This window comes from Vipera ursinii (assembly GCF_947247035.1).
Source record: "Vipera ursinii genome assembly, chromosome: 6".
Taxonomy (NCBI): Eukaryota; Metazoa; Chordata; class Lepidosauria; order Squamata; family Viperidae; genus Vipera; species Vipera ursinii.
The window spans coordinates 44,689,975-44,702,965 of record NC_139515.1 but is presented as its reverse complement, the minus strand read 5'-3'; the positions used below and the strand labels follow the sequence as shown (position 1 = coordinate 44,702,965).

Genomic DNA, 12,991 nt, shown 5'->3' with positions numbered 1-12,991 from the left:
ACTGTGGGTTATTGTCTTAGGGCAATTTAGTTTGCTGATAATATGACTTATGTCTATGAATAATAGAGAGCTGTTCATTTGCTCCTAGTTTTCTTTTTAGATGACCTTTAGCTTCTTTAACTATTTCATTGATTGTATCTGAAATCTTGTATTTCTTTTTTTTACAGGAATTCAAAATAGACTCAAGCACGCTTAATGCTGTTAATCTCCTCATTGCTGTGGGCTCAGTAATTATGGTGCTTGGGTTTCTCGGTTGCTGTGGTGCCATGAAGGAGAGCCAGTGCATGCTCCTCCTGGTAGAGTTTCAAATTTCTGTGACATTTCCTTTGCCAATATTTTCAGAGCAATGACCCTGCATGTATTTATCTTGTCAGACAATAAGTGATCTTTAATGCAAGTTTTAGGTAGGATTTATGGACATTTCTCAAGCACTAGAGTGTGCCTTGCACTGCCAATGACAAGAGTGTAATGACACTGTAATGTATTCATTACCATATTCTGTGTGGAAAGATACAAGTTTAAGGAGATTTTGGGAAAATTTGAATTACAAATGAAAGATAAAAATGATACCTGGTTTCCTTCCTAAGCCAAAGTCCATAAATATAGGTGGCCCTCGACTTACAACAGTTTGTTTAGTGACCATTCAAAATTATAATGACACTGAAAAAATGACTTATGACCATTTTTCACACTTACGACCATTGTAGCATCCCCATGGTCATGTGATCAAAATTCGGATGCTTGACCATTGGTTCATATTTATGATGGTTGCAGTATCCTGGGGTCACCTGAACAGATTTTGTAACCTTCTAACAAGCAAAGTCAATGGGGAAGCCAGATTCACTTAACAACCATGTTACTAACTTAACTAACTGCAGTGATTCACTTAACAACTGTGGCTAGAAAGGTTGTAAAATGGGGCAAAAGTTAACAAATATCTCACTCAACAACATAAATTTTGGGCTCAATTTTTGGTTGTAAATCGAGACTACCTGTATTGTTACGTATCTGCACACTAGATAGAAAGTCTAATACAGGCTAATGTGAACTTTGATTACAGATTACATAGACTTCATATATTATGAACGCCTATTTTTCAAGAAGGCAAGAAAGGAACCTGAACCAACTAGATTTCAGAATGAAAATAACTGTTTTTCTCCAATCATTAAAATATTTAATAAGTAGAAGTCTGCCAAAGGAGATATGCCTTTACCATTTTCCTAAATAAATACACCTTAATAGAAGAACATCCCACAATCTGGGAGCCACAGAAGAGGCTTTTTCCCAAGAACCCACCAGTCAGTCATGAGCAGCTTCTGAAGTAACTGGGCAATTTGTAGACAATCTCAAAGTTAATTAGATGTTTTACCCTTGCATCAGACAGAAGCTTGTCCTGCCTCCATGATTCCATACATTTCCTCACCTGGATAGGTCTAATCAGTATTAGAAAGCAAGTTCAGACTCAATGGATATATTTATTTTGATGAGTTTATTGTGATAAAGGCAGGTTTGTAGATACCAAAACAGAAGAACTTCACAAAACTCTTTAAACAGTTTTAAGTAGCTAGTCAGCTGTAAAATTAAGATCCTTTCTTCCCCTCTCCTCTTCTGATATTCCTTTCTACTGAAACATTGGTTTTAATGAATCGTTTTCATACTATCTTGTAAAAAACAAATTTGACTTTTATAAGGCTCCATTATTTTAATTCAACATTGTCCATCATTCTTGTTGACTAGTGATCTACAGTATCTGTAATTATTTATGCCTAGACTAATCAGGATTATGAATGACATTTAAACTGCCTCGGTTATACCCATTGAAATCAATGGATCTTCATTTTTTCAGAACTTACTTACTGTAGGTTAGGGTTAGGGTTAGGGTTAAATGTTGTAACATGTGTTAAAATATACATGGTCTACTTTCATTAATTATTCAGAAACACTATAATTACCATATAGGCAAGGACATTTCATTGAAAGGATACAATTGTTTAGTCTAATGCAGGGATGTCAAACTGCCAGCCTGTGGGCCGGATGCGTCACACCAAAACCGCGCCCACCCCATTGCCGGCAATGGGAAAAAAGTCACAATACATCTTGACACATCATGTGATGTCGTGAGTTTGACACCCACGGTCTAATGGATGGAAAGCAATATGGCATCCCTGCATTGTTAAAATTATTGTCTAGAGAAAATGCAGCTTTGTTTCAGAATTATGTACAATTATCGTACATACGTACAGAAAGTTAATTTCAGTTTTCCTGAATACATAAAAAGTTGTATTTTCTTAAAATATCTCTTATATACAACTTTTGAACATTAAAGAGGAGAACTTATGTTGCTTTGCCTATACTCACATTCTGATCTCAAAATCTATCAGTCTTTCCTAACAAGTACCTTTTCAAGAGATTGTTTTTTCATTTTGTAACATCTTACAAATCATTTTAGAACATTTACAAAAAGAACCAATATGTAAATACATCCTCCTGAAACAGAGATGATTATTATTTATTTTTTCCCCATCAGTTTTTCATTGGACTACTGATGATTCTGCTTCTTCAAATTGTAGCAGGCATTTTGGGAGCAGTATATAAGTCTCAGGTATTTCATTCTTCAATCTTACTAAGTTATGTAGTAATTAAATTACACAGGCTGATTGTATCATCTATTCATTTGCAGATTGAAGGCGTTGTAAACGAGACTCTCCAGAAGGAAATTGGCGTATTGCAAATTGCTTCAACAAATGATAAGGATGCTCTGGAACATTTCCACAAACTTGAGATAAAGGCAAATTAATTTTATTAACATTTATTATTATTTCTACTTCACTTGTTCCAACATGTTAAAATCAAACTATATTTGAAAAATGTTGCCATCTCCCATTCCTTAATTTCACAATAGCAAAAGATCAAGCTTTATTGAATACAAATAATCTGTACCAAAATGCCTGAATCCCAGTAACATTAATGAGCTGAGAAAATGATGCATGTATCTGGTATTCCAGGCAATTTTAGATAACTGTAATCTACTAGAGCCTGTTCATGACACTGCTGACTTGTCAAGAATTCTGTTTTCAAGCTGTAGATCAGTGTTTCTCAATCTTGGCAACTTTAAGGCAACTTTCCAGAGTACTTCCAGAATAATTCCTGGAGCTGAAGTCCACATGTCTTAAAGTTGTCAAGGTTTAGTAACAATGCTGTAGATTATTACTTGATGTTTAGAGATTAGCAGGCAATGATACATACAGTATCTATCATTGTAGAACACTTCTGACTGTTTTATTTTTACTTATCAGGAAAAAGAATAGCCTTTTTAATTTGGTTTAAAGGAGGCATTGACATAGGGATGTGGGAAAATGGGGCAAGTGAATATGTATGCATCATGATATCACATCACAAACTCATTACTTTTCATGCTAGTATCTTACATTGGGATGCAAGTATGGAAGAATAGGGTTTGAAGCATGACTCTGGTGTGCATATATGCCTAGGGATGCCAACAATCCTATAGAGTTAGGCTTTTATATTTAATCTCTTTTCTTTTTCCAGTCTTCTGACCAAAGAGATATTGCCCACATATTCTCAAGCTGTTTTTTTTCCTAATCTTACAGGTTGTAAAATATAATGTAATATTTCTGTCTGTCTAACATTGCATTTCTAAACAACAAAGTAATCTCAATTTTCTGCAGAAGCAGCTACAAACTCATCAAATTTCCCTTTTTTGTGTCAGTGAATGGTATACACCTCTTATATGGCCCTTCTGGGAAGAATATTCAGCAAAGGTGGTGGAGAACTGAAAAAACTGCAGTATAAGCTTTGCTGCTTATGTGTCAGAAGAATTAGTTGGATGACAGGATGCTGAACAGACTTACTTAGAACACATCTTTTCTCTTTGCTTTTTATATCTGTTAGAGCAAAAAGCATTGCCAGAAGTTCAACATGCAATACAATTTCTTAAGTATCTATCTGTACACTCTCACTTGGTGATAGGTTGTAGGCAGTAGAATATTGGTTTTCAATATGATCTTTATATTAGAGATTATAGCAAGTGTACAATATGTAAGTCTACTTGGAGTAAAAGTGGGCTTTGATTATGCTTGTGGTATATGATATTGCTTGTGGAGTGGAACTGATGGATCCACACAGGGAAGTAAAAATGTAGGCTTAGCTATCAATGAAAGAGCTAAATGTGTGCCAGAAGCTATGAATTGATGCATGAAAGTAGGATCCACAGTTTGGTGATAATTACATTTCATGAATGATGATAAAAGAAAACTTGATATGACTTTTGGAAAACATGATGAGACACTTTGAATCTGCATAACCTGGATGGAGGAGGCAGAATGTTCTAGCAGGAAACACTGATGCTGGTAAGATAGAAATGAGAAAGTTCCAAAAATCATTCATTTAGAGCCCCAAGAAGACATGAAAATGGTATCTATTTAGGAAAGTGTTTGTTTTAAATAATTGGCTTAAGGATGTCTATTCATACATAGAAATCACAAAGTATGATTTTCATACAGGTACATGCACTGCAAAAGGATATCTGCCAAACTTTCAGTCAAGTACCTGCTCTAGTTTATACTTAGCAAAACTGTTTAGCTTTTTGTTTATTTAGAAGTTAGAAATATTTCAGTCCTACTTTCTACAGGACTGAAACTCATTGAATGAGTTTCATCCAATGCAAACAAGAACAACAACAACAACAACAACAACAACAACAACAACAACGTTGGAAGGGACCTTGGCGGTCATCTGGTCCAATTCCCTACTCAGGCAGGAAACCCTTAACATTTCATACAAATGGCTGTCCAGTCTCTCTAAAACTTCCAGTGTTGGAGCATTCACAGCTTCTGGAGGCAGGTTGTTCCACTGATTAATTGTTCTGTCAGGAAATCTCTCCTTAGTTTTAGGTTGCTTCTCTCTTTGGTTATTTTCCATCCGTTGCTTCTTGTCCTGCCTTCAGGTGCTTTGGAGAATAGCTTGACTCCCTCTTCTTTGTGGCAGCCCCTGAGATATTGGAACACTGCTATCATATCACCCTTGCCCTTCTCTTCATTAGACTAGACATACCCAATTCCAGACATACCCAATTTCAATGTTTTAGCCTCCAGTCCCTTGATTATCTTTGTTACTCTTCTCTGTACTCTTTCTAGGTAAAGGTAAAGGTTCCCCCACACATGCGTGCTAGTCGTTTCCAACTCTAGGGGTCAGTGCTCATCTCCGTTTCAAAGCCGAAGAGACAGTGCTTGTCCGAGGACGTCTCCGTGGTCATGTGGCCGGCATGACTAGATGCCAAAGGGGCACAGAACACTGTTACCTTCCCACCGTAATGGTCCCTATTTTTCTACTTGCACTTTTATGTGCTTTCGAACTGCTAGGTTGGCAGAAGCTGGGATGAGTAACAGGTGCTCACTCTGTTATGGGGCACTCGGGATTCGACCCACCAAACGGCCGACCTTCTGATCGACAAGCTCAGCATCCTAACCCACTCAACATATTTTTTACATCATGGTGACCAAAACTGGATGCAGTATTCCAAGTGTGGTCTTACCAAGGCATTGTAAAGTGGTATTAATACTTCACTTGATCTTGATTCAATCTCTCTGTTAATGCAGCCTAGCACTGTGTTGGCTTTTTTGATAGCTGCAGCACATATTTAAGTGATTATCCACTAGGACTCCAAGATCCTTCTTACTATTGAGCAAGGTGCCACCTATACTGTGCATTTGATTTTTCTTGCCTAAATTTTTTTTCACCATTGAATTTCATTTTGTTAGATAGTGCCCAATCAAGATCCTTCTGTATCTTAAGCCTATCTTCTGGAGTGTTGGCTATTCCTGCCAGCTTGGTGTTGTCTGCAAATTTGATGAGTTCCCCATCTATCCCCTCATCCAAATCATTGATGAAGATGTTGAAGAGCACTGGGCCCAGAACAGAGCCCTGGGGCACCCCACTACACACTTCCCTCCATGTAGATGCAGTTCCATTGAGGACCAGATGCTGAGTACAGCCAGTCAGCCAGCTATGAATCCATCTGATGGTGATGCTGGCTAACCCACATTTTTCTATCTTATCAAGTAGTAGGTTGTGGTCTACTTTATCAAATGCCTTACTGAGGTCCAAGTAAATTATATCCACAGCATTCCTCTGGTCCACTAATTTTGTCATCTGGTCAAAGAATGCAATAAGATTTGTCTGGCATGATCTGTTTTTGACAAACCGATGTTAGCTTTTGGTAATGACTTTGTTTGCCTCTAGGTGTTCACTGATTTGTTGCTTGATTATCTTTTCCAAGATCTTCCCAGGTATTGAAGTCATGCTGATAGGTCTGTAGTCTCCTGGATATTTTTTCCCCTTTTTTTGAAGATGGGAACTACTTCAGCTTTTTCCCAGTCCTCTGGTAGTTCCCCAGTGCTCCAGGATCTTTGAAAAATATAGTTCAGTGCCTCTGAGATCACATCTGCCAGTTCCTTGAGAACCTTGGGGTGTAATCCATCTGGTCCTGGTGATTTGAACTCATCTAGGATGGACAAGTGCTCACTTACCATTTTCTTGCCTATCTTAACTTCTGTTTTTAATCTGTTTTTTACAGTACTGTTTTTGTTAGGTTGCACTGTTTTTTCCCTTTGTGTAAATACGGATGCAAAAAACAAGTTGAGTAGTTCTGCTTTCTCCCTGTTGTTTGTCACCTTCTTGCCACTTTCTCCCACTAATGGACCAATCATTTCCTTAACTTTTTTCTTGTTTTTTACATGTTGAAAGAAGATTTTTTGTTGTTATTATTTTTTTACTTTTGTTGCAAATCTTAGTTCATTTTGAGCTTTCCTCACTTTATCTTTGCAGGCTTAGGCTATTTGCTGATATTCTGCCTTAGTTATGTGCCCCTCTGTTGTAGCAGGTTCTTTGGCGCAGGAATGAAGAAGAGGCAAGTGAGTTCAGGAAAACTCATGTTTATTTGCTTGCAGAATCTGAACTGGGAATTGGGCTGTAACTAGCCCCAATATATAGTCTAGTCCCTAGGCAGCAGCCAATAGGTTTGAAGCAACCATTGCCGCCTAGGGACAGCCAATAGCAGCACTGGAGACTTGTAGTCTGGGTTGCTGGAGAGCCGTTAGCTGCTCCAGCAACCCATGTGGTATTGCCATTGAGCCCAATACATAACACCCTCTTTCCACTTTTTATACTTGTCCTTTTTTGTCTTTCAATTTATCAGAGAGTTCTTTATGCAGCAATGCTGGTTTCTTTTGAGAGCTGTTATTTTTCTTCTTTGTTGGTATTGTGCTAGACTGAGCTTTTATTATTTATTTATTTATTTATTTATTTATTTATTTATTTATTTATTTTAATCCCATTTATATCCCGCCCTTCTCCGAAGACTCAGGGCGGCTTACAATTTAAAGCACAAATCAATGTGCTTAGCAATAGCCTTCATTTTATGTATATGCCTGCTTATTAGGGGCTTTCGCCCCCCGCCCCAAGCGGCATTATTACAAAGTCAGCTTATTGCCCCCAACAATTATCTCACTTTTCAAAATTTCCCAAGCTTCTTGAGTTGTTTTCTCCTTGAGGATTCTCATCCATGGAATCCTTCCCAAGCTCTCTTTATGTTTATTGAAATTAGCTCTCTTAAAGTCCAAGACTCTAGTTTGACTGTGTTCTATTGCTTGTGCTTGCATAATGTTGAATTCCAATATTGCATGATCACTCCCCCCAAATGTGGAAGATTTCAATTATAATCTAGAATGGGTTATTCCTCCCCACCCACGAAAACAAGAATATCAATAAACTAAGAAAACAAAGGATTTTAAGCAAAAGAAATAGCCCAACTGTGGACCTTGAAACAAGCAGCAACCCATTAGGTCTTTAGAAATTAAATTGAGATGTTTGTTAGGATGCTTATTTCCTGAGTGAAACTTCAGTAAAGTTGTTGTTTTTTCTCCCCTCTTTTCACTTAGGCTTGGGGGGGAAAAGCAGAACAAAACCTAGTAATATGAATAGAAGGAACATTTTCTCTAAGCCTGACTTTATTACCTTGGCAGTGGTCTAGTTTCTGCCAGTGGAAAAGTAGGCTGTCTGCAATCCCTGCAGACCCATAGCAGTGCAAAAGGCACCCACAATTCAACTCTCAAAATTGACTATCATAGGAATAACAACTGATTTGACCTGGTACAAAGCCCTGATAAGATGCCCTTAGCCTTATGACCATAACAACAGAGAAAATGCTTTTAAAAAGCACAGTTAATTTAAACAGATGTGATATGTAATTAAGAGAAATCTCCTTTTAGAACAGTTGAAAACAAACAGACATTTGATAAACTAACACACCCTTAAAAAATATCAGAATTTACTTGGGCTATGTGTGTAAAAGTGTGCTCATTCAGAAATATAAAGAGGATGCTGATTGTATCACTCCAAGAATTAAATAATAAAGGTTCCAGTAACTATTGATGTTTAAGTTAAACAAGATAAGAGAAACAGAAATGTATGAAATAGAATGTTACACATTCTTTTTAAAAAAATCTTTCTTAGTCACACAAATTTCGGCTCTTTAGGTAAAACTGGTCCAGGATCAACAACAGATCTGCCTAGGCTTGGTGACACATAGTATGTTAAACCAATATTTAAATAGACATTATTTCAGAACAATTGTTATTCTTTATCTAAATGTAGCATCAGGAGAGTTTTCCCCCTCATGCTGATTTTTGCTTTTTGAATATCGTTTAATTGTAACACCATCACAAAGAACAATTCAGCTTGGATGATTTCATTACAGTATTGCTGATTTTTCTAATTTCTGTACTTTTTAAAAAATTATGTAGCTCTCTTCACAATTTTATTCTTTTATTTTAAATGAAAGCATTGAAATGATCTACATACTGACAATGTTGGTAAACATATTTTTACTATTTGCTAAGCTATCTTTTGTCACTGATTTTCACTAAACTCTTCATTATTGTTTTTCTTGTAGTACAAATGTTGTGGCAAATTTAATGGAAAATCAGATTGGGGAAAAAACGCTGATCCTTACAAGGGATGTGAATGTGAACAGACAGACATAGGTACAGATTATTGTGTTGGAAAAGCGTATGTAAAGGTAAGGAAAAAAATTGCATGAGTACATCAATGACTATTAGGTATAGTGGCCATTTGTGGCTTCCAAATTCATATATCATGGAATCATTCTAGGGAACAATAATGCAGGTTGGTTATCAGGCATTGATTGGATGTTTATACTATTGCCCTATTCTTCATCGAGGAAGCATCCTGGTTAGGGAAAAGCTAATGAAAACCATGAGTATTATAACGTGCATTTCCGTTACTTTCCATTACCTTATTCTTTGATTGTTTCTGATGCCTTCGAATCAGTCTTAATTACTATCAACTACCTGGACAAGTCCCTGCAGTTCTCTTGGCAAGACTTCAGAAGTGTTTTGTTATGGCTTGCTTCCTTGGGCTGAGAGAAAGTGATTGGCCTAAGGTCATCTAGATGTTTTCATCCCTCAGTAGTTTTAAATAGTGCTATATCATACCAAAATGGGTACAGTAGTTGTTTTTTAAGATCCTTCCTTTAAGCACTGGGCCAAGATATGCAAATCATTTGTAGAGTTTGTTATGTGTTATGTGAGTTACTGATTCCAGAAATAATATATGTTTGTAGCTTTTTAAACAGCTGATACTTTCTAATGTTAGACATCAGAGTCACTTGATGGATAGGCAGTCATATAAAATAAACAAATGAACACATCAAATTTTTGGACATGCATGTTGTTCTTTTATATTCCACAATAAGTACAAATACATCAAAGTGTTCCTTTATATAATGATACACAATCTTCTGTCTAACAATGCATTGATAATGCTTGTAAAAGAATGCATGATGGATTGATGAAGGATTGTGAAAATGATCACATTGAAAATAATTGAGAGACAACTTAGACTAATATTCATATGACTTAATAGTTATCACAATTGGCAGCTCTCATCAAATTTTATAGGCCAACTTATTTTTATTATTTTGCACATTTCGTCCACATAAAATATGGAATTCATTGAAAATTCACGTGTGGCTCAGTAATTCATTAACCTTAGTGTTCAGATTTTAAAAGAGTTGTTTTATCTGATTGATTTTCTAAACCTGTATGAAACCAATTATCAAAACTGTTCTGTTTCTTAAATGTTCCAATTGTAACACTTATCAAAAACAAGTAAGATCTTATTTATTTATTCAATTATCCACTTTTTTCATTAGAAATATAAAAATCTCACAGCCGATCTTGAAAGTTTTTCAAAAATGAAGATATATTATTCATTTCTCCTTTGCCTTTTGACACCAGCAAAATTTGTAACATGGCTATTAAGTTATAAATAGCTAATGCATGTGTGACTTATGTCATTTGTCTTTGCCTTTATTTTAGACTTGTGCAGCTGTAATCATGGAAATGTTCAAGAAAAATATGGTTATAGTTATGGGGATAGCATTTGGACTGGCATTTATTGAGGTATACTAATAAAATCTTATTTCAACCTGTTATCATATTGCAAGCTATAATTTTGGTAGTACACTGATCAAGTCACTTGTTAAAGCATGAGCATATATCAACAGTATTGATAGTGATTTGATGAAGAATATTTCTGCATGTTCAGAAATGGGCTGCTGCTAGGCTGCCACCTTCCATGTTTTGGATTCAAAAGTCCTGTCAATTTGTGTGTGTGTGGGGAATGGAGTTAACACAAAATTAGAACATAAAAGATTGAGCCCACTGAATAAATGGAGTCACTTCCGTTGTTAACGGTTTAACAGTTAATAGTTAGCTCTGCAGATAACAGTTGCTTGGACTTCTGAGCTTCCCACTGTAAATGTTTGGCAACTTATTACTATCGCACACTCTTTTGTAAGGGTAAAGTCTTCATTGGGTGAGGCAAGAATTTATATTGAGGGAGGATGCTTTTTCTTTTCCTCTTTGGTTTGTGTTTTTGTTTTAATTTCTGCTATTACTGTGTAGGGCGTTCGATAGAGATTTCATGTTTTCTATCTCAAAATAATAAGAAATTGTTGTCAAGTGTAGTAGTGAGAGAAGGCTTCACAAAGGCTGGAGAATAGAAGCTTGAAGCTGTATGTCGTCCTAAAACACAGATTATTTACTTCTCTTACAGCTGATGTACACTAGCTATGCTGTCTTATAACTAGTTCTTTTAGAGTGAATTCCAATTCCCTTTATTTGTGGAACAGTGAAGCAGACTTGCCTTAATGACTGCCTCTTTTTATGTAGTGTTGTTGTTTAGTGTTTGTTTCAACTATTGATTACAAAACTCTAGTCAAAGTTCTGAATTTTTTTAGCTCTTCATAAACACGTGGCAGCTTTAAAATAATCAGTTTTAAAGCTACCAAGTGTTCATGAAGAACTAAAAAAATAATTCAATTTTTAAACTCCAGTGAAAAAGTCCATTTGATAATTTAAATTTAGTTGAAGCAGCGCATATATGAACGTGTTCCAACATCTGCTTTCATTTGCTACTAATTTTTGTTAAACTGAAGTGACCACTTATCTAGAACAGCAAATCCCCACATTTATAACAGTTGCAGAAGAATTCAAATTACAGATATTGTGATACCTTTGAGACAATCCATTTTAAAAAAATCTTTCTATAATATTCCTTCCATGGGAATATATTCCATGGCTTTGATGTAGTGAACATAATTCCATGAAAATTTATGTAAGAAAACATTAGTTATTCAATTATGCAAGATTGTTGTTTTGCTGTAATTTATTATAGAAGTGCAAATAACTCATATATTCATGAGTAAGGTTTCTAAGAATCCTAATGTTGACAAGAAGCAGTATGAAAAATCTTCTCAGCTCTCAGGAAATCTGATCTCTTTCCCACAAATGTTGCAATACAAAGCACTAGTAAGAATCTCACCACTTGTCTTCACCCTTTAAAACAATCTATCTTTCAGAATAAGTTGAAGTTTCCTATGCTGCGATATACATGGGTTTCATTAAAATCCCACTCTGAAAGTCATATCTCTAAATGGTGTTGGAACAATCTTTAACCTGGCAGATCCATTAGTACATGCAAAATCCAAGAATTTTACAAAATGTTCTTGCTGTGTACTGAACTGTTACTGAAGTTGCCAAACAATGCATCTTAAACATCTTTCTTCCTTTTCAGATTGTTGGCATGGTTTTTTCAATGAGCCTTTACTGCCAGATCCAGAAAAAATGAAACCATGGAAATCATCAGCCAAATGAGAAAGCTTTGTAGATTGAGGAATCAGATCTGTAGTTGGATTTTTTTTTAAGAAAGCACTACATACAATTTGAGTTTGGGGTGGTGGTAATTTGCAAACTATTTGACTATTGAAAAAAGCACTTGCTCTACATTGTGCTGACCCAATATATTGTTTTCTACTCATCTGTTTTCTGAATTAAAGTTGAAACGTACTTAACTCATTTTCACTAACAAAGTTATTTGCTTTATATATGTGCATGCCCACACCCACACATAAACATATCTCCACAAAAAAATTCTTACTTCCCAACTGTGCACGCAGAGACTTGTATAATATTGTTCCCTTTAACATTGCTGAAATGCTGTGAAATGAAACCTGCCTGCTCTTTGAACAAATTGATCTATCAATCTGTTCAATCAATCCAATTGTCCTAGTTTATCCTAGCCATTTAAGAAGCATAGCTTACTGAACAGTGTATATTTACTATTTATTTATAAAATTTATTGGCCACCCATCTTACCACAGGGTTAACTCTGGATGGCTTAAAATCATAAAAATCTGTCTGTCTGTCTGTCTGTCTGTCTGTCTGTCTGTCTGTCTATCTATCTATCTATCCATCCATCTATCTATCTATCTATCTATCTAAAAACATAAATAAGTTAAAACCAAACATTAAATGTTATGCTATGCTGAGCTAATGGTTAATCTCCTGCTAAGAGACAAAGAGAATTTTACCATTGTTCAGCAATTTGG

The 12,991-nt window shown here is 35.8% G+C and overlaps 1 protein-coding gene across 1 annotated transcript in view; it reads left to right on the top strand.

Moving 5' to 3' along the window:
- The window catches only part of TSPAN8 (tetraspanin 8), a 36,929-nt gene extending 24,326 nt beyond the window's left edge, over positions 1 to 12,603 (top strand). The window contains exons 4-9 of the mRNA XM_083366197.1: positions 168 to 296; positions 2,528 to 2,602; positions 2,681 to 2,788; positions 8,972 to 9,097; positions 10,419 to 10,502; positions 12,178 to 12,603. Coding sequence (XP_083222323.1) covers positions 168 to 296; positions 2,528 to 2,602; positions 2,681 to 2,788; positions 8,972 to 9,097; positions 10,419 to 10,502; positions 12,178 to 12,231 — 576 coding nt within the window. The 3' untranslated portion in view covers positions 12,232 to 12,603. The remainder of the gene's footprint in view (positions 1 to 167; positions 297 to 2,527; positions 2,603 to 2,680; positions 2,789 to 8,971; positions 9,098 to 10,418; positions 10,503 to 12,177) is intronic.
- Positions 12,604 to 12,991: the final 388 nt, after the last annotated feature.